Genomic DNA, 18,837 nt, shown 5'->3' with positions numbered 1-18,837 from the left:
TGTAACGCGTTGTACCGTCAGATTTGTCGCCTCGTGGGTTTTGTGCACGCGAGGTCACCTGGGTTTTGGGAGAAGTGACCGTCCGGCATCACTCCTCCCCGCTGCGGTTGCCCTGGCTTGGCACAGCAGTCAAACAGGCACGTGGGTCTGGGAGGATTGTCTGGGCCTTTAAATCACCCGTAGGTCAGATCTGACCTTCTGGCGTTCGGCCTGACCCGCTGCCACGTGGGGTTTGGCCTCAGTCGTCCAAAAGGCGAAAAGCAGAGGATAAAGGGCTCCAGGGGGAGCCGTCCTGGCGGAGCAGGCCTTTGTCTGCCCGTCGCTGCTGTGCTGAATTTAGCTGCCCTGCTGCCACAGCAGCGATCGTGTTCCCAGCACGAAGCTCCCCCGGGCCGTCCTCTGTGCTCCCAAAGCTCTGCTTGTTCCCTGACTCTGGTTTTCTTTGTGGGGTGGAGCGTTGTTGCCCGAAGTCACAGACTTCCTGAGTTTGCTCAGACCCAACTGAACTAATTAGCGAGCAGTGAAAGCCTGCCGCTCTTTTAGTGTCCGTGCTGAAGTCCTGGGAAGTCTTAGACTGCTTTGAGCTGGAAGGGGGCTCTGAAGGCCTTCTAGTCCAGCAATAAACGGGGACACCTCAGCTAGATAAGGCTGCCCAGAGTTGCACAGCTAAGCACCGAGATTTAGGGCTTACGGCTCCCTGTCTCCCCCTCTAATTTTTCTACATACTGCTCGTTTCTGGGTGACTTCCATTTGAAGGTTTTTGCATTTGTCCCTTAAAAACCTCAGTGTTTTTCAGAGAGCCTGGGACACGGCGCTGTCTCTCAGAAGTTGTGTGCCGATGGCTTTGGATGTGGCAAAGTCACTCTCTGAAGCCTCACTGAGCCAGGAGGTCAAATGCTATGGAAGGTGGGACTGCACGGACAGACAGACGGACCGCCCAGAGCTGGCCAGCAACGTGCACCAGCTTTTGGGTGCAGAGGAAGGCAGAGCCGCCCTGAGTGGCACGGAGAGCCTGGCACTGAGTGGACATAGTGGTTTGGCCACCAGTCTTATAGCACCAGCATCCAGGTTACCCAGAATGAAAGCAGCCTGCTTGGAGAGACGACCACTGACCGACAGAGCCGACCACAGTGGGGATTCATCTTGTCACCTCGGCCACCTGTCCTTCCTGGAGCCGCAGCAGGTGAGAGGGGTGTGCTTACATGTGCAGTGGTGGTGGATGCTGCTGGGGGCAGCTCCCCTTCTCCTCCTGGGCTGTGTTGTTGTGCCAGCGCACAAGCTGTTGCCTTGGTTCCTCTGTTGCTGCCTCAGAGCTGGAAGCTGCTCAAAATGGAGCTTCTTAAGTGTCCCCGGCTGCCAAGTGACTCATGCAGCCTTCCTAGTCCTCGAGATGCCTTTCCTTAAAAACAAACTCCGCCCAGGCCCGAGCGGCGGCACGCAGGCATGCTGCAGGAGCAGAGATCACGTTTGAGCCGCCTCTTGGGGCGGAGCTGGGGCTGGGCTTCAGTCTGGGTAGCCTGGCTGCACAAAGGGGCTTTCTGTCTGGGCACAAAGCGCCAGCATTGTGCGCCGTTCTCCTGCTTCTTTTTACTGTGATTTCCTGCTGGTGGGGGAGGCAGGGCTGGGCTGTAAGCTGAGCAGGCGCGTGATTAGCTTCACTTTACGCTCCTCTCTCTCCTTTCTTTCCTCCCTGGGTCTCTGCAGAGCTCCACAGAAGAAAGTGGCACTGCTGATGTCCGTCACGTCTCTTCCAGCCGCTGGAGCCAGGCACCCCGCTCTCCATCCTCCTCCCCCCTGGATTCCTTGCCTCAACAAACCCTGCCCAGCCCCAAGAGCCCAGCGCAGAGCCGCTCCAGGTCAAGCTTCTCCACTCTCTCTTTAGAGGAAAACAGCGTCTCCGAGCAGCAGGAGGGGAGGCGGTCCCAGAGCTCACCAGCCAGCCTGGACGTGCCTTCTGCAGCCACGTGGGAGCTGTGCCGCCGGCAGGGTGCCACGGGAGGTAGGACACTGCAGGCACGCAGGGCCCTCAGCCGCCTGCTGCCTGACTGTGTCACCACGGAGCGCGTCAGGAAGATGTCCCCGTATCAGGCTGATTACTGGGCGTGCGCCATACCCGATTCATTGCCCCCATCCCCAGACCGTCAGTCTCCCCACTGGAACCCCAATAAAGAGTACGAGGACTTGCTGGACTATACGTACCCACTGAAGCCAAAGCACAAGCTTGGGAAGGCTCCAGAGCCTTTCTTCCACGACTCGGGAGTGGATCTGGACAGCTTCTCTCTGTCTCCCGAGGGCACTTTCAGATCCACCAGCATCTACGGTGTAGGTTGGCAGGATCAGGGAAGGAGAGAAAATAGACATCAGGGAGCTGCGGCCTCCACGAGGAGACACTCCACCCCTGTGGCTGCAAAAGCAGGCGGTGCAGGAGCTTTCTCTCACCATGAACCTTCTCCCATTGCAAAAGCATCCTTAGTAAGGAGCGCTGGCACAGCACGTCCTGCTGGAGGCTTTGCGAAGGGTTTAATGTTATCCGGGCTGAGTTCTTTTGATCACTCTGTTGTGGATGGGGAAAGCTGGTGTACCGGGAGTCCCTTTTCCAGTCACAAAGGAAAGGTGAAAAGCGCTGAGAGGTTTCTACCTACAACCCGAGTGCTCCCCCTGAGAAAGAAGTGGGATGGTGATGAAGAATTCCTTTCCCTGCCTCCTCGGCTCCGGGAGCTGGAAACGCTGTCTCAGATTTTGTCTGATCTTTCATTAACTATAAGGACACCCAGGCAAAGCCACTGGGACCTTCCACCTCGCAGCGACAGCACGGAGAACTCATCCGAGTGGGCTCCTTTTGGAGAAGTGAGCAGCAGAGACCAAAGGGAGAGAACTGAAGGCTCTGCTGGGCTGTGTCGCTCCTGTGGCTGGGACAGCACTCAGCTGAGCAGCAGGATTGACAGAGACCCTCTGCATCTCCCTGCCAGCAGCAGGGCTGTGCTGGGGGGGACACACCTGAGCAAGCTGTACGCTGCGGGCTGTCCTACAGACAGGGGCCAGTGGAATGAGTCCCTTGCCCAGTGCATTAAGGTAGGCTGGGACCAGGAGCTGAAGCTTGTTGTGGGAAGGTCCTGCTTACAGTGTAGAGTCATGGAATCATTGTGGTTGGTACCACTAGGATCAAACCTGACCCTCCCCGGGGTCTTAACAAGCCCTTAAGCCCATCATCTCTCATCAGAAGAGGCCAACCCTTGGCTCACCACAGTCTCCCTTCAGGCAGTTGTAGAGAGCAGGAAGGTCTCCTCTAAACCACTTCTTCTCCAGGCTGATCAATCCCAGCTCTCTCAGCCATTCACCACTGTTCTCTGGGCCTGTGTTTTGCTCCTGTCCTCCCATTGCCTCCAGTGTGGTGCTCAGTGTGTGCAGGGTGGCTCACTGGGGCAGGTAATTTCTTTAGATGGAGCAAGAACCTCTGGCAGCAGGGAGTTCTGTGTCCTCACAACATTCCTGCTCTCTAGGTTATCCCCACTGGTGGTCAGAGTTCTCCTAAAAGCAGTTGCAGCTTTTTGGGAGGGCTGGGAAGTTGGGGCAGCCATGCTGCAGAACAGGGGTAACAGGGCCTTACTTGGGATGCATGAGGGTCGTACCTGGGGTGTAGCTGGGCAGTCTGGGGAGCTCTCTATACCCAGTGCAGCAGCTCAGCTCTCAGATGGGGCCTGGCTCAGGGCTGGAGGCTTCAGGGGAGGAGCAGCTGCAGCTGAACTCCGTGGGTCTGGGTGCTGGTGGAGCAGCAGCTGTGATTCGTTATGCAGGTGTTTTGCCACCAGCTGGAGGAGCTCATCCGTTGGCTGTACACCGTGGCAGACACAGCAGACAGATGGGTGCCCCCAGCGCCCGATGCTGCCAGCGTGAGGGCAGCGCTGCACCGTTACCTGGTGGGTATTGCCTGGAGCACACCTGGGAGCTTTGTGCTCTGACTGCACAGCCACCCAACGCGTTGCTAAGCAGTGCTCTCCTTCTCCCCCCAGGAGTTCAGGAAGGACGTGGCCGACCACCGGAGCCTGACAGAGAGCGTGCTGCAGCGTGGAGCTGCTCTGCTCGAGTGCATGGCCTCCAGTTCACCAGGTGAGCTGCTGGGTGGGGCTGGGGGAGAGGGCAGTTTGCTGTTGGTGTCAGAACAGAGGCAGATGTTAAGGAAAGGACTGATGCAGAGGTGTAACTGCTGCCCCCGTAATGTTGCGTTGCAGTTTGGAAGGGGCAGACAGCAGCTTGCTTAGTGAGAAAATGTTCCCTTCAGAAGTCTGTGTGGGGCAAGTGGGGCTCTCCTCTTTGTTCTTACAGCCCCGGTGCTCACGTTAATCACTTGTTTCATGCCTCCTGCTTTCCAGCCTTAAAGGACACGCTGGGTTTGATCGAGAAGCAGTCAGAAGAGCTGGAGAACCATGCAGAGTGCCTGTACCAGTCAGTCCTGGCTGCCATGGGTCCCACGCAGGGGGAGAGCAGCGGCAGTGCGCAGCAGGCAGCGGAGGCCCAGTGGGAGAGCAGGGTAAGGGGAGAGGGAGCATTGGTGACTGAGGGTCATCACGGCACAGTAAATCTGGTCCCATTTCCCTCAGCCGTTGTGGGGGTAACACTGCATTACAGCACACTCCTGAGAGTGTGCGTGGAGGCGATTGGGGCACAGCGCGGGGTTGGTTCTGTGTTTGGATTGTGGCTGCTGCCCAGGATTAAGCTTTCTGTTTCATTGCAGGTGCTGCCTCCATCAGAGCCTAGCTTCGTTGGCCAGGCTCAGGAGGGCTGAGCAGAGCAGTGGCGCGGACAGCTCTGCAGTGACACCACTGCTGCAATGGCCAACACGGGGCCCACTGGGTTTGGTTTGGACTGCACAGCAGTTGTTTGGCTCCTCGTATTGCTGTTGAATATTGCTAAGCAGGGGAGCTCTGTGAGTGAGCAGCGCACAGCTGGGTACCTCACCGGTTTTGTTTTTTGTGTGTGTTGTTTGGAATGTATCTTAACCTTACTCGCTTATGGCAGTGGTCTGTTCCACGTGGCAGGAGTGTGCTTTTATTTTTTTAACCGGGTGATCCGTGGTGTGCAGCGCAACTCCACGCCTCAGTAAAGCGGTGTGATTTTAATAGCAGCGTTCTCAGTTTGTGTTGGTGCCCCTCAGAAACAGGTGCTGGCAGCTCCTGCTTCTTGGGAGCGAGCTCTTGGTGTGTGCTGTGCTGTTGGGCAGGCGGCAAGCTGTGCTCTAGCTGCTGCGCTGCACTGGGCCGGCCCCCTGGTGGAAGAGCACCGTGTGCTGTCCCCCGCTCCCAGCTCCGTGCATCAAAATGGGGCTCCGGGGCCTTTCTGCGACGGAAAAGGGTGTGCCCGCAGCAGCTTCACGAGGTAAGTAGCCAAAGAAAGGAAGTCACGGGCTGTTGGCACCGCTAGTTAACCTTTAAACTCAATGGCAGTAGTCACGTTCTCCTGCAGAATACATCATTTCCTCCCATTCTTACGAACAGGACGGATAAAGCTCAGATAAAGCGCTGCGCAAGCGGATGGCAGAGTTACAGCAGAGCGAGGCGTTCCAGCCGCGGGTCTGGGTCTCAGCACACGGCCGCGCTGTGGGAGCGCTCCCAGGGGACAGCTCAGTGGAGCAGGGTTTGTTTTTAAGGCTGCACCGCCCTGCGAAGCCAGAATAAAACACACCACCAAACAACTGGTGTAGCCCGAGTTGGTTTTGCAATGCTTTTATTACTGTATATATTAACATCGTTTTGGATATTACGTAGCAGGCATCTCGACATTTAAGTTCATTTGTGCAGTTCTCTGGAGGGAAGGTGTTTTGCCCTCAGTACACCACCTGGGTCGCTTCCTCATCTTAGCTCCTGCCCTCGAGGAGGAGCTGCTCACACTGTAATGAATTATACCAACAAGCACATCTCTAATAGAAAGCACATCACTTTATTGTGAAGGTCTCAAGTGGAAGAGGTTCAACTTAACCATGACAATACTTTATGTATTACAATTGCCTGTTGATTGATGCAACTATGTTGAAAGCTGTTAGCCAAAGTTCTCCCCCTTCCCCCCCCCAGAAAAAAAAAAAGATCAGAGGATATTTGCACCAATTTTAGTTTATACCTCACAACATACCTAGGCTATATTTTTACTATCACAGGTGTATTTACTACTAGGGGAATGTTACATGGTCTTTCAAACATGAGACTATTTACAGAATAGGCTGAACGTTTGAGTTTAGGTAAAGCTGGACAATTTTACACGTATAGGAAGTGTTATAGGCTAGCTTTCCTGTGGCTTTTAGCTAGACATCAGGCACTAATGACTTGATTAGCTCTGTACAACGCCTCGCACGCTGCCCAAACCTCACAGCTGCTGGTTAGTTCCAAACTGGGTGAAATAGAGCCTACTGGAGCTACAGCCTGGGCTGCCCTGCCCCACTGCATCCTGCTGCTGCCTACACTAACAGAGGAGAAACTTAAGCTGTGGCATGAAGGAGGGTATTAATTAAGAGGATGGAATTAACAGTATATAGAAAAGACATAACATAGTGGTAGAAAGTTACACCACCTCAAGGTTATGCTGACATCAGCCACGTTAGGGAAACACTGCTCCCTTCCCCTCAGAGCAGACAGATTCCCTCCGTGGAGTCCTTGAGAAATAAATTAGGGAAGAGCAGTACATTCAGAGCTCACGCTGCCTCCACGAACACCGTGGTGTTCCTGGGACAGCACCTGTGCCTTAAGCAGCACAGCAGCTCAGGCTCCTGGTGCAGGGAAGGGGCCCTGGCCTGCCACAGGGTCTGAGAGCCACGGCTGCACAAGGATATGTTCCGTGCACAAGGCGAGCCTGATTTCCCCCTCAGCCAATACAAATTAAGACAATATTTATCACCATACGGTTTGATATTACTTCCAATAAGTACAATATTTATTAAACATTTCTTCAGTTTTGTTACATATTGTGCAACAAATTACAATATTCTGCAGCCACAAATTATATGCGGAGAGTATGAAGAAACTATTAATCAGAGATAGTGTGATCTTCCCATTTATAATTCTACAAGAAGGAACTAGCAAATCAGATCTTACATATATCTTACTAAATTTTATGCATGGAAACCGACAGACACTGTTGTGCTGTTTGATACAAAATGGCTGAACTTCATCTTCAGAAGACTAAACCTGACATCTAAACATGCCAATAGAAACATCGAAACAAAAATACATCCTAACCAACCACAGGAAACAGTCTGGTATCAGGAAAAGCAACAAGGATTACACATTTATAAACCAGCACACAAAGGTTTAAAACAATTCTGAAAATGAAGTTAGCTGTCTTGAGTCAAGGGAATAAAAAAAGTCAGTATTGACCATTTACAATCTCTGACCTTTGTGGAGACAGTAAGAATCTGTTGTAGTGCAGCTACATACAGTACAATTCAGGCAATTTTTTTTTTTTCACTTGGGTTCAGATTGCAAATTCATTGTTGTGAGACAAAAGGGGGGGAGGCGAGTTTTAGCAGCAACCTCCGCTAGACTGCTTGACTGGAGTGCTCTGGATTTTAACATTGGACTTCTCTGCACCGCCAGCCGTTGCTCCAGGACCCATTCGTTTTTTAATCTCAGCAGCCATGGTCATGAAAGACTGTTCTACATTTGTGGCGTTCTTTGCACTGGTTTCCAAAAATGGAATTCCAAGGGAATCTGCAAATTCCTGCAAACCGAGAAACAGCCGACAGTGAGCTCACAGCACAGGAGCCACCAGGCCCCGCTCCCAACCCCGACCTGAGCCACCTGCACGCAGCACACCTGCTGCATCTGCAACCCTATCAGCCGTGCAAGGATACTGTCAACATACCTTTGCTGTTGTATAGTCTACTACTTTCTTTGTGGTCAGATCACATTTGTTCCCCACCAACAACTTGTTGACGTTTTCGCTGGCGTAACGGTCTATCTCCTGCAGCCACTGTTTTACATTATTGAAAGACTCCTAGGAGACAAGAGAACTGTAAGCCAGGCCCCTCACTGTGAGCAGAGTTCAGCACTACTTGGTAGTAACTGGAGAAGATGAAGAGCGTGCTTAGTGTGCTTCACAACCACAAGGGACAGAACAAGAACGCTGCTGTATTTATCCACAACACATCCTGAGATAATCAGGGAGCGCTAAGGAAGCCAACACAGGATCTAAAACTCCAGAACTCATCGCTCCAAGCCCTGCACGATCACCCTTCCTCCACTGCTGCATTTCCCTCTCCACCCCTTCGGATTTCCCTGCTCCATAAACATCAGCATACGCCACTCGGGAGTCCTCCTCCTGTAGCAGAGAGAACAGGCACAGAGCTGAAAGCAGAACCCCAGGCATTAAGAGCAGTGGCTCTGAGGTGCAAGCCACATGCTGTAGAGACGATGGAACACTGCTTGACTCCAGAAGTACAGAACTGCCCCGCTGAAGTGACATCCAGGTTGGTGACTGAACCCAACTGTTCTTCTATTAGCTCAGGAAACTCGACGCCTCCAAAGAGCCCTTCAGGCAGCACAGCAGCACCACTGATCTCCAGAGATGCACGGAGAACACTGGCCCGGTTGTACACTGCACACACACTGACATTTGTTTCAAATTCCAGTCTTCACTGCAGGGCAAAGTTCAAGTACATTCAGAAACCTTCTGACAGCTTCATCAGTAACTCAGACTTCCTGCTGCTGAAGGCAGGCTGAGAGCTATTGGCAGAGCATCTGTTACCTGCCCAGCACAGCTTAGGTTAAGCCCAGGATACCTCTGCTTTACACATATCCCAAAGGCCCTTTTATTGCCACGTTTAGCCCCAGACTGGACACCAACATTTAACACAGGCAGAAGAACATCCCACTTGTATACTTACGAAATGCTAAGCTGTTAAGACCCCATGCAGTGCAAAAAGCATTGGATTGCACTTGTTTACATACCAACCTAGTGCAATCCACACGGGAAGACACCAGGTACAGGTTCACCCCTTACCTGATCTGTAACATCATACACAACTATGATGCCATGAGCTCCTCTATAGTAACTGGAAGTGATAGTTCGAAACCTCTCCTGTCCCGCTGTGTCCCACTGCAAGACAAACAGGACCAGTTACTGCAGCGTAGCTGTACCAGTGTCACACAGCCTTATGGAAATGCAGCCTGGCTGACCAGCCCTCCAGCTGCAGGAGCAGCCACACCACAGCCATAGGGACAGAAACACACAGGACTGAAGATAATGGTGCTTTAGCTGCTTCAGGAGGTGCTTCTGTAGAACAGCCCCTTTCTTTGGTTGCTGGACAAGTGCACTGAAGGGATCTCAATGAAGAAAACATTTCACATCGTTTGGACCTCAACAGAAGCCACAGTGCAGTGCTCAGGACTGCGAGCACGTGAGCCAGGGCTTTAAAACCTGTTAAGATCAGACAGGCCTGGACATCTCTTTACATCATCAATCCCTTCAGCTTCCTTGGTACGGGAGCTGCAAAACCACCACCACCTTCATTAAGGAACCACGTAGGTTCTTGACAGATTTCCCTGCTGGGGCAGGAACAGCACTCACAACATGGCCCAGGGAGCAGAGCTAGGCATGTATTAAAAATAGCCAGACTCAGAGACAGATTTCAGTACTGACAGCACTCCTGGCTCTGGAGGGCTGCAGGCTCTACCACAGAGGTTCCTGGCTGTGGACCTGACTGCTGCTCCACAACACAGCCTGAAATCCCTGAGTCACTGCCTTCCCATCCTGAGCGCCTCTGCTTGAGCTGGAAGCAATGGCTGACAAGGATTGTGTGACCTTGCACAGATATTAGATTTCATTACACAAGTCACTGTTTTGGAGTGCTTCAAGATTAGAGGAAAAAGCTGCCAAGTCTCTGCCCCTGCTTGTTCCAAGGGAAAGGCCAAACAACCAGCAGACAGCCAACGTTGAGTTGGGCAAGTCAATTAACAAGCATTTGTGTCAGTTTCTCCTTTCAGATGCACAAAAGCACACTGCCACCACTGAACAGCACGGACAGCTGTAAACAGCTGCTGCAGAAATCAGGCACCTGGGGCAGCAGTGCTATGTCCCTGCACTAATCCTTATAACTACCCCCCTCCAGCTCACTGCCCATGGTGCCTTACAACAATTAGCCTTCTTTTGTTCCCAGAGGAAGAAAAAGAGAGCAATTCATTTCCCCCTTTGGGCAGGCAGGCTTCATCAGCATCCTTCTTCAGAATCAGGCCACAGGAAGTCTTGCAACAAACGCCTATCCTCTTGGTACAGGGAAAAACACTATTTTCATCATTAAAATAGAATCAAATATAAGTACTGGTAATCATGCAGGTAAACACACTTTAACAGATGAAGGTAGCCAGGAGTTGAGAAATACTACTTACTATCTGAAGCTTGATTGTTTTCCCATCTAGTTCTATAGTTCTGATTTTGAAGTCCACACCAATTGTGCTGATGTAACTTTCTGTGTACGTGTCATCCTAGGAAAGAGTGAACATAAGTCAAGCCACCCTTCTGCAGTCACCTACTTAATTATGCAACAGACAAACACCAGGCAAACAAAGGTGCTTGGTTCTCCAGCAAAACATGGTCTGACCATCCATTGCAAAGTCCAACGGTTATCTGCACCTCTTCACTCAGTATTTACCCTCCAGAAATTTACCAATTTGAAAGCAAGGCATAGAACAAGATTTACATTCCAAGACTAGTCAGTAAAACTCATCCTGAGCTACACTACAGCATTAAGCCCTCCTGAGCCATGGCTTATAAGACAGCCTTTGTTCAAGCTGGCAGACTGAGGAGCTATTTACAATAACCATGATGGTCATTAAAACGCCTCAAGTTTTTATCTTCCCTGCAGGTTTCCTCATCTGCTACACAGCAGCCACCCCCAGCAAGGTAAAGCTGCACCTCAGTGAGGCTCCATATCTGAATTTCAGATCCTTTGGTTGCTAAGGCAGTTTCGAGTTACAGCTTGGGCTCCTGTGTTGAGTCCCCTGCTGCACAGAGCAAGTAAACACAGGAAGCCAACAGCAGCACTGGTTCAGCAGCACACACAGCTGCTCTGAGCCCCAGCTGGCCAGAGGGGGCACAGGAACCTTGGGCTCACTGCTATGTTCTAGTGACCACAAGCCTACTGGCACGAAGGAGGTTTACATCCCAAAAGTACCAGGAGGGCACAACTTAAGGTAAAAACGTGCCACAAAGGGCTTGACATAACCAGCAGCTGGCACAAAAGGGATTTCTTTGGGTTGTGAATGGAAAACACCTCAGATAATACATCTGCCTGGAAGAGCAGAAAGTAGAAATAAAGCATTAAACCTTTCAGAATGTGACATTTACATCCTTAACATTTAAATGCTCAGAAAGGTACATTTGAAAAGCCTGCTGCTGCTCAACCGACAGCAGGAGCACGAGTAAATGAATGCTGCCATAGCTCCTTAGGTCAAGAAAAAAAAGATTGGCCAAAAAGTCAGATTTCCACAGGAAAAAAACTACTTAGATACAGAAATACCAGGTAACTGAGCACAAACTGGAGCTTGTTATCAAAAAGTTGGGCGATTCACACCAAGACAAAATGCATTCAAAAGCATCTGCAAGAAAAACAGGCTAGACTGATCTGGGAAGAGCATGTTACACCAAGTGCTTGTGCTGCTTTTCACATTACCCTGTCCTATTAAAGCAGCACTGCACACACTGACAGCTTCCACCTGTGCTGGTGCACAGCAGATCAACCTTCATGCAACACAGCAGACTCCTCCCAGAGCAGCTATTCAGGTAGGAACTGCCACCATCATCTGCAATAGCACCAACACCTAGGATTAGGATATCCTCTCTTAAGTGAGAGAGCAACAGTCAAACTGAACTGCACATCCTCAAGCTGTCTGTGCTCCTAGCTGGTGCATCCTCAAGTAGTAAATGCAGAGGGCAGGAGGGCTTTGGAATACTCTGATTATGGCTTGGCATCACCAGACCTGTATTATTACCACCAGGAGTTCTTAGAGCAGAGAATTCTTCTTAAGCCCCCAGCAGGCTTTTGTTTTGAATTTAAATGAAGTTTAAGCACAGTCACTTACTGCAAACCTAAGTAGAAGGCAAGATTTCCCAACACCGGAGTCTCCAATCAGAAGTAGCTTGAATAAATAGTCACTGCAAGGAGAAAAAAAAACAGGACTTAATGAATAATGCTATTGACAGCCAAGTTCTTTAAAGCAGTATGTTATATTTGACTGGGTAAATTAATTCACTGCCAGGGAACAGGCACCTGCAACTCCAAACTCCTCTTTCCAGTTTAGACGCTTTCACAAGTCACTTAATTTACTCTGTAAGGGAAGTGTGAGCTAGATGTTCTGAGTGCAGCATTTCTGGATAGAAGCACTTCTTCCTAGGAAGTTCCACCAGGGACGTGAGCCTATCAGCGAGGCAGGACAGTCCTGCTTCAGCCCTTTGTGGTCTGCTAACACTGAAGCCACACTTCCCAGTTAAGTGCAAGCTCCACTGCTTGGTTGAGCAACTCCAGCAGCAGATGGCAGAAGTAACAGTTCTGGTGCTCAGCAAGCCTTCTCCACACCATCTGTAAGTCAAGGCCTGATGCCACTGTGTAGCTCCAAGAAGAGGTGCCTGAAAGCACACTGTTCTTCTCTGTTCAAACTGCCCAAACTCAGAATTTCAGCAGAAGCCAGAGTGCACAGTGTTAATAGCTTGAACGCCTAAATTAAGCGTAATGACCTGCTGACAGAAAATGAACACTTGCCTTCTGTCACAGACTTTACAGCAGAAGGGCCACATACTTCAGTAGTCTTTCAGAAAGGAAAGAAATCTCAAGCCATTGCCAGGTGGGAATACACTCATGCTGAGGTGTGGTATCAGCACACATCCATGCTCAGGAACACAGTGGTATGACATGAACCACCACTTACAGCAAGCAGGCAACTTGTGTCAGACCAACCCACACCAGGCTCTTCAGCCCCACCACATCCGGGATGACATCCTACCTCACTTAGCCATGAGCTTACAGCTTTCTGTGCCGCCACATGAAGATAAGATTCACCCAAGTGTCTGAAAACAACTGTCTCTACCTATTACTCCTCAGCAGCACCTCACTAGCTGGCAGGAGCCTGCACGCATCCTCAGCTAGTAGCAGCCAAACTGGTCAGCTGCCAGACATCACTGCAGTTCTGTCACGTGCCTGGGTGACTTGTCTTCCTGGCTGGTCCCAGGATGAAGGAATTTGTTCAGCTGAGACTTCCACTCATCTTCACAGTGCTGCTGGCTTGCCTTTTGCCTTGAGAGAAGTGCTAAAATGTAGCAGCTAATAAGCTGATCTTCCAGAAATGCAGGTTTCCTCCACATCATTTCAAAAATCAAAGTTAATTAAAGGATATTCAGCAGTTTATGGCCATCAGAACTCACCACTATCAAGTCACATACTGACACAAGGCAAGATGGTTTTGGTAAATGACAGTTACTAACCCAAATAGTTCAGGAGAGGCAAGCTGAATTGCATCACAACCCGCTTACCTCAACAGCTTCAGGACAGATGAAGTACTACTGCTCACCAGGAGCACTATTACCACCAGCAGCTCTTACTGGTGGTTGCTGCCCAGGACAGCACTGACAGGCCACTCACAAAGCTCAGGGCTCAATGTGAGCTGACCCAGTAGCATCCTGTGCACTTCCCCATGCCCTCTGGGACAGCAGATCCCTTTGTGCTGCAGACCCACCTGCAGAAGCTGCCACAGCAATGAGCTGTGAGCTGAGGATGCCCTGCTGTACTCAATCACAAGATGCTCTCTAGGCCTGACAGTGAGCCAGCAGGACAGCATGGCCAGCCTTACAGTTAGCTCAGCACTTCCCTTGGCCACCTCCCACAAGTCTCCTTACCACCACCAAAGATTTACTGCCCTGGGAATGGCAGAGACATGTGACATAGACTAGAGGGTGAAGTAAAGGCACACAGCACTCAGACTTGGCCTGCCATTCAACCTATTCTTCCTTCCCTATGACCACAAACTGAAGCTACAGCTGCCTCAGCTTTCAGGTTTCACAGTGTGTTTCGGTTGATAAGTTCCTGGCAAAGCTTAAGTTTCCTGCAAGATTCAATTATTACTTCTGGAAAGCATTAATACACTTGAAAATATGAGAGCCTGCAGCACATTGTAATCTTCCTAAGAAGAGTATCATACGAATATTACCACTGTTTTCACTAAAACATTGCTGCTAATGCCAGTAGAAAAGCATTAATTCCTTCTTCATAGATAAGGCTCCAGCTGCGAGCCTGCCATCAGGAAGATACAGGTGCCCTCAGCCCCAGGCACCACGCAGCCTGCCCTCCCCCTCTCCTGGGGGTCAGGGCAGCCAGCAGCCACCTCTACCCTGCCATGAGGTCTTCCATTTCAGATGCAAGCATTTACAGTCGAGAAGAAAGGCAGTGTTGTCACAGCTTATTCAGCATTAATGTTAAATTAAAGCAAGAGGAATCCAAAAGCAGCACTTAAGAATACTACTTTTGACACCTTTACCTCTAAGGCCTTCCCTGACTTCACTGTTCCAGCAGCAATCCAGCAGCTCCAGCACAACGCAATGGCCCTTATCAAGCAGCTCCTACCCTAGAAATGGTGCTGTGTCATAAACCTACTTTCACCAGATAAGCATGGCTGAAGCTCAGGCCTGCATGAACTCGAGGATAATTGAAAGTGGAACCTTGCCTTTTGGGTTCTCAAAAACTATGGCTACTGCATGCATAGTATCCAACTGCACACTGCATTTCTACGTACAGCTGCTTTGGGAGCCTTTAGAACATGAGGTGCCTATATACGGACCTTGGGAACCAGATGAACAGTGCCACACAGGGTGTGAAGTTACACTTCTAGCAGTTTAAATCCACCAAAAATGAAAGCAAACTACAAAGCTTTGCTGAAGTCTATTTCCAGACCGAACACAGCTGACAGAATAAACAGCTTTCCCTGCTCTCATGTGTCCAAGTCACACAAGTTAATTTTGGTGTTGGCTCCAAAGAGCAACAACCATTTCTGAAGCTGAGTTTTGCTTTTCAGGGCTCAAGAATTTGCTCGCTGGCCCTGAGAGCACAGCAAGCCTCGGTAAAACAGGCTGAGCACAATACAGCTTCTCCACAACACTTCAAGGTGGCACGAATTGCAAGCGATCATTCAGCCATCTCTCACTATGCCTGTAAGCAGGCACACTTGCACCCATACAGGTACAGCAAATACAAGGGAGGCTCTTCTGTATTCCTTGTCAGCAAGAGGATGCACTGCTTCTTGACAAAGAGAAGGGTTGGGAAATTCCAAGTTTAACTGCCTCTTGCAAAAGAGGAGATCTCCAAAGAGTACTGTCACATCTGAGTGGGGAGTAGTACCATCACACATTCCCCACACCACAGCCAGGAAGAAGAGTTTAGGACAGATGAGGACAAAGCTGGGCAGAGCAAGTATCATGCCTGTGATGCTGCTGTTCACACAGGCGGAAGCATCCTTTCTTTCCCAGCACCAGGAAGGTTTTATCCCAAAACAGACAAGGTAGTCATCCATCCCCTACAGGGAGCTCCTGGAATCAGCTTTAATCATGGATGTCAACAGCAGGGTTACTGCAAACAGACACTCACAGCAGCCTCCAATCTTGTCTTTGTTCCAGCACCCAAGAAACTCTGAAGAGGAGCACGACTGCCTGATTACACTCTGCTCATGGAAGTAAACAGAACCAGAAGACACAATGCCACTCTGCAACGCAGACTGTGGTTAGAAAGGTTAGAACACGTGACTCCAGATGTCTCTGACAACCCTAAGCTGTCAGTCATCATCCAAGTTCCAGCACACAAAATGAAAAGCCCAAACAGGTATTAGGTAACACTTCTGAGCACTGTATGCAAACTTACTCCAAAAAGTATTTCCTTATTCCCCTTACAGATCCCTAGAATGAAACACTCAGCAAGATTAGCTCCCAACACTGCTGACCTGCTCAGCCTCTGGCACTTACACCAGCCAACCTGCTGCACACAGCTTGCACAACGGGCAGGAAGCACCAAGCCTGGCAAGACCTTGACACTGAAGTCAAGACTGACGCCTTGCTTACTTAAACACCGCAGCGGGGGAGGAACACAGCAGGAATGCAGCCCAGCACCGGTGGGACCGATGTTTTGAGAACTTGGCCTCACAAACACCAGCACCAACATCTCAGCCAGCCCTCCTTCACTTGAAGGGAAAAAGCACACTTGTTATTCCACTAAGCTGCCTCGGAGCACCGAAATTTCAAGGAGGCTCTCAGAAGCACAAAACCCCTCAAGCTCTGACATCGTGCTTCTGATCTCATGATGCTTCAAGTGAAAAAGTGAAGGCAAGTCTTTCTTACTAAAAAAAACCATCTGACCCACTGGTGCCTGCTGGAGCTCCAGCATGCCAGGGAGAGGATGTGGGGCTGTGCTAAGGAAATGAACATACATTACAGGAGAGGCACTGCTAGGAAGACAGACACCTGCACCTGTTGCAGATGAACTAGAAAAAAAATAAAGTTCTACTCCCAGCAGTCTTAACTGATCAAAGTACACTATAGGGAAAGAAAATATCTGTCAATCTCACTGTACTCTTCCCATCTCTTATCCTCATCCGCCAGAGTCGGCCCTGTCAGGAAGTGACACCTTAACATCACAAGTTAATCTTAAGCTACAGCCTTTCCTCTCCAGTCTACTTTCAAGAGCTCAACAGCCCTCACATCAGGAACAAACACACGCTCCCAAGTCTCCCCGAAAATATTTTCTCATCTTCTGAGCAGCACTCAGCTCTTCCCCGCAGAAAACCATCCCCCACTCCAGTGAAGAGCCTTCCCAAGGCCACAAAGCTATGGGAAGAGCCCCTTCCTCCCCAGCTCTACACAGCCTGGCCTAGCACTTCACAGGCAGCCTCCCATTCCAAACTCTGCTGGTGTGTGGGATGAACTCAGGCGGGATCTTGGGAGTTTTCATGGCCACAGAGGCACCCAGCCCTGGTTGGTCACTCACCCACCGGCTGCATCCCACTGCTGTTTTCATGTTTCCTGAACCCACACCAGCAGGCTCGTTACGTAACCTTGCCAAGATGTAATCTGAGTTGCTGGCTGTACCTCTTGGTTTTCACAAACTATCTCGAACTAGATGATGATTACTTGGCCTTCTGTTTCTGCCTGCTCTTCAGGTGATTTAATGGGCACAGAGTGCTTGCAGTCAGGCTGCCATTTGCTGGGAGCACAAAGCCACAGAAGCCAGCAGGCAACACTGTGGGAAAAGCAAGCTCAGAACAGAAGTTGGTTGAGTGTCCTCTGGAGCAGGAGCACCACACAACACACACAGCTCAACACCATAGCCACTCCAGTTACATCAGAGGGCGCAGCAGCTTTGTCATCTGCAAGCGGAATGCTGGCAAATAAGTGCAAGAACCCTAAAAAGCACTCGTCAGAACTGCAGCCCTGAGAGCACAGTAGTGGGCTTTGAAACGCCTTTTCAGCTCTTCCCAAGTCTCTCCTCCCAGTCTTCGAAAGAAGAGCCACGAGTGGAGCGACGGCGGCGGTCCCCGAGGTCCCGAGGGGAGCACAGCTCTCACCGCTGCCAGGCTACGGCAGCCCCCGGCCCGGGGCTCAGCCCCGCTCCCAGCGGCTGTGGAGGGAAGCGAAGGGAGGAAGGGATGGATGTGGGGGGAGGGGGGGGTACACTTACGCCTCGAGTCCCGGCAACCCCCCCCTGGCCCCTTAGAGCGTTCACATTACCAAGCCCCGGCGTTGCAAAACCAGCACGGCTGAGGAGTGTTTTGCAAGAGCCATGTGACACACACATGACTCGCAGCTAAGCGCAGGGCGGACCTCCGCCCGCCGGGCCGGCCCGGACCGCCCTGCACAAAGCGCCGTTGCCCCGCGCACACCCGGATGGGGCCGCGGCGCTCCACCGCCGCCCTTCAGCCGGCCCCCCCACTCCCTCTCGCCCTGGTGCACAACCCCGGTACACCACAGCCCCGCCACACAGCCCCGCCCGCCGCCCCCTCGCCCCGCACTCACTATTCGGGGTTCATGCTGGACATGTCCGTGGGGCCCGCGGCCCGATGGACGTCGAGCGCGCTGCGAGAGGGTGCGGTGGCGGCCCGGCACGTCCCGCCGCCGAGGCGGGCGCTCCGCGTTCGCAGGCGTCCAACGGCTTCCGCCTTCGCTCGGCGCTCGGCTCGGCCTGCCCCTCCGCCGGCGCCCTGCCCGCTCCGCGGCCCTCCGCGCTCGCTCCTCAGCCCAAAATGGCCGCCGGAGCCCAACCAGGAAACGGGGCGGTGTCTCGCCGAGCGCCGCTTACATGGCCGGGGGGCAGCCGCGGGGCGCGCCGGGAAAGCGAGTCCGCGCCCCTCCCTCCTCCCGACATCGGCGGGCGGCAGCGCCGGGCCCGGCGGACTCACTTTCCCGGCGACCCCCGCGGCGGCGGCGGCGCATGCGCGCGGGCCGGCCTTTCTTCCCTCGGCCCCGTCGGCGCATTGGCCGCGGTGCGGCCGTCTGGGTGACGTCGGCGGGCAGACGTGGCAGGCCCGGGCTGAGCCGGTGGGGCGGGGCGGGGCCCAACGAGGCCCGGCTCCCGTTGTGGCTCCGGAACGGCGTCCCGGTGCTTCCGTGGGTGTTCCCTCTGCCCCTCCCGGCTGGGACCGCGGGGGCTCGCTCGGTGCTGCTAAGCCGTGCGCGTCCCAGCGGCTCCGCTGATCGCCTCGGGAATGTAAATCCCCTCCTGGCGTCCCTCGGTTACAAAGGGCATCGACCAAAGTTTTATCTCCCAGGCAGCTCAAATGGAATGAAACGTGGACGGGGTGCAGGCCTGTGCGCTGCTGCCTCCATCCC

At 52.0% G+C, this 18,837-nt stretch overlaps 2 protein-coding genes across 2 annotated transcripts; one reads left to right on the top strand and one right to left on the bottom strand.

Moving 5' to 3' along the window:
• Positions 1-815: 815 nt before the first annotated feature.
• Positions 816-4,783, top strand: CEP68 (centrosomal protein 68). The gene is made up of 6 exons (XM_065739364.1): positions 816-1,183; positions 1,705-3,072; positions 3,795-3,917; positions 4,011-4,107; positions 4,371-4,528; positions 4,733-4,783. The coding sequence occupies exons 1-6, from the start codon at positions 839-841 to the stop codon at positions 4,781-4,783; spliced, it is 2,142 nt and encodes a 713-aa protein (XP_065595436.1). The 5' UTR covers positions 816-838.
• Positions 4,784-6,889: 2,106 nt separating this feature from the next.
• RAB1A (RAB1A, member RAS oncogene family) lies at positions 6,890-18,441 on the bottom strand. Its single transcript, XM_065739605.1, is given in 10 exon segments — positions 6,890-7,704; positions 7,849-7,980; positions 8,986-9,081; positions 10,371-10,466; positions 12,063-12,135; positions 18,025-18,092; positions 18,095-18,157; positions 18,160-18,240; positions 18,243-18,380; positions 18,382-18,441. Coding segments are annotated over 10 exon segments (1,005 nt in total). The 3' UTR covers positions 6,890-7,506.
• Between the last annotated feature and the right edge of the window lie 396 nt (positions 18,442-18,837).

Source organism: Cyrtonyx montezumae, unplaced genomic scaffold (assembly GCF_038088225.1).
Source record: "Cyrtonyx montezumae isolate F1298 unplaced genomic scaffold, pur_monq_1.0 scaffold_24, whole genome shotgun sequence".
NCBI lineage: Eukaryota > Metazoa > Chordata > Aves > Galliformes > Odontophoridae > Cyrtonyx > Cyrtonyx montezumae.
Note: the sequence above shows the minus strand (reverse complement) of the source record. Positions and strands in the feature narration are given on the sequence as shown.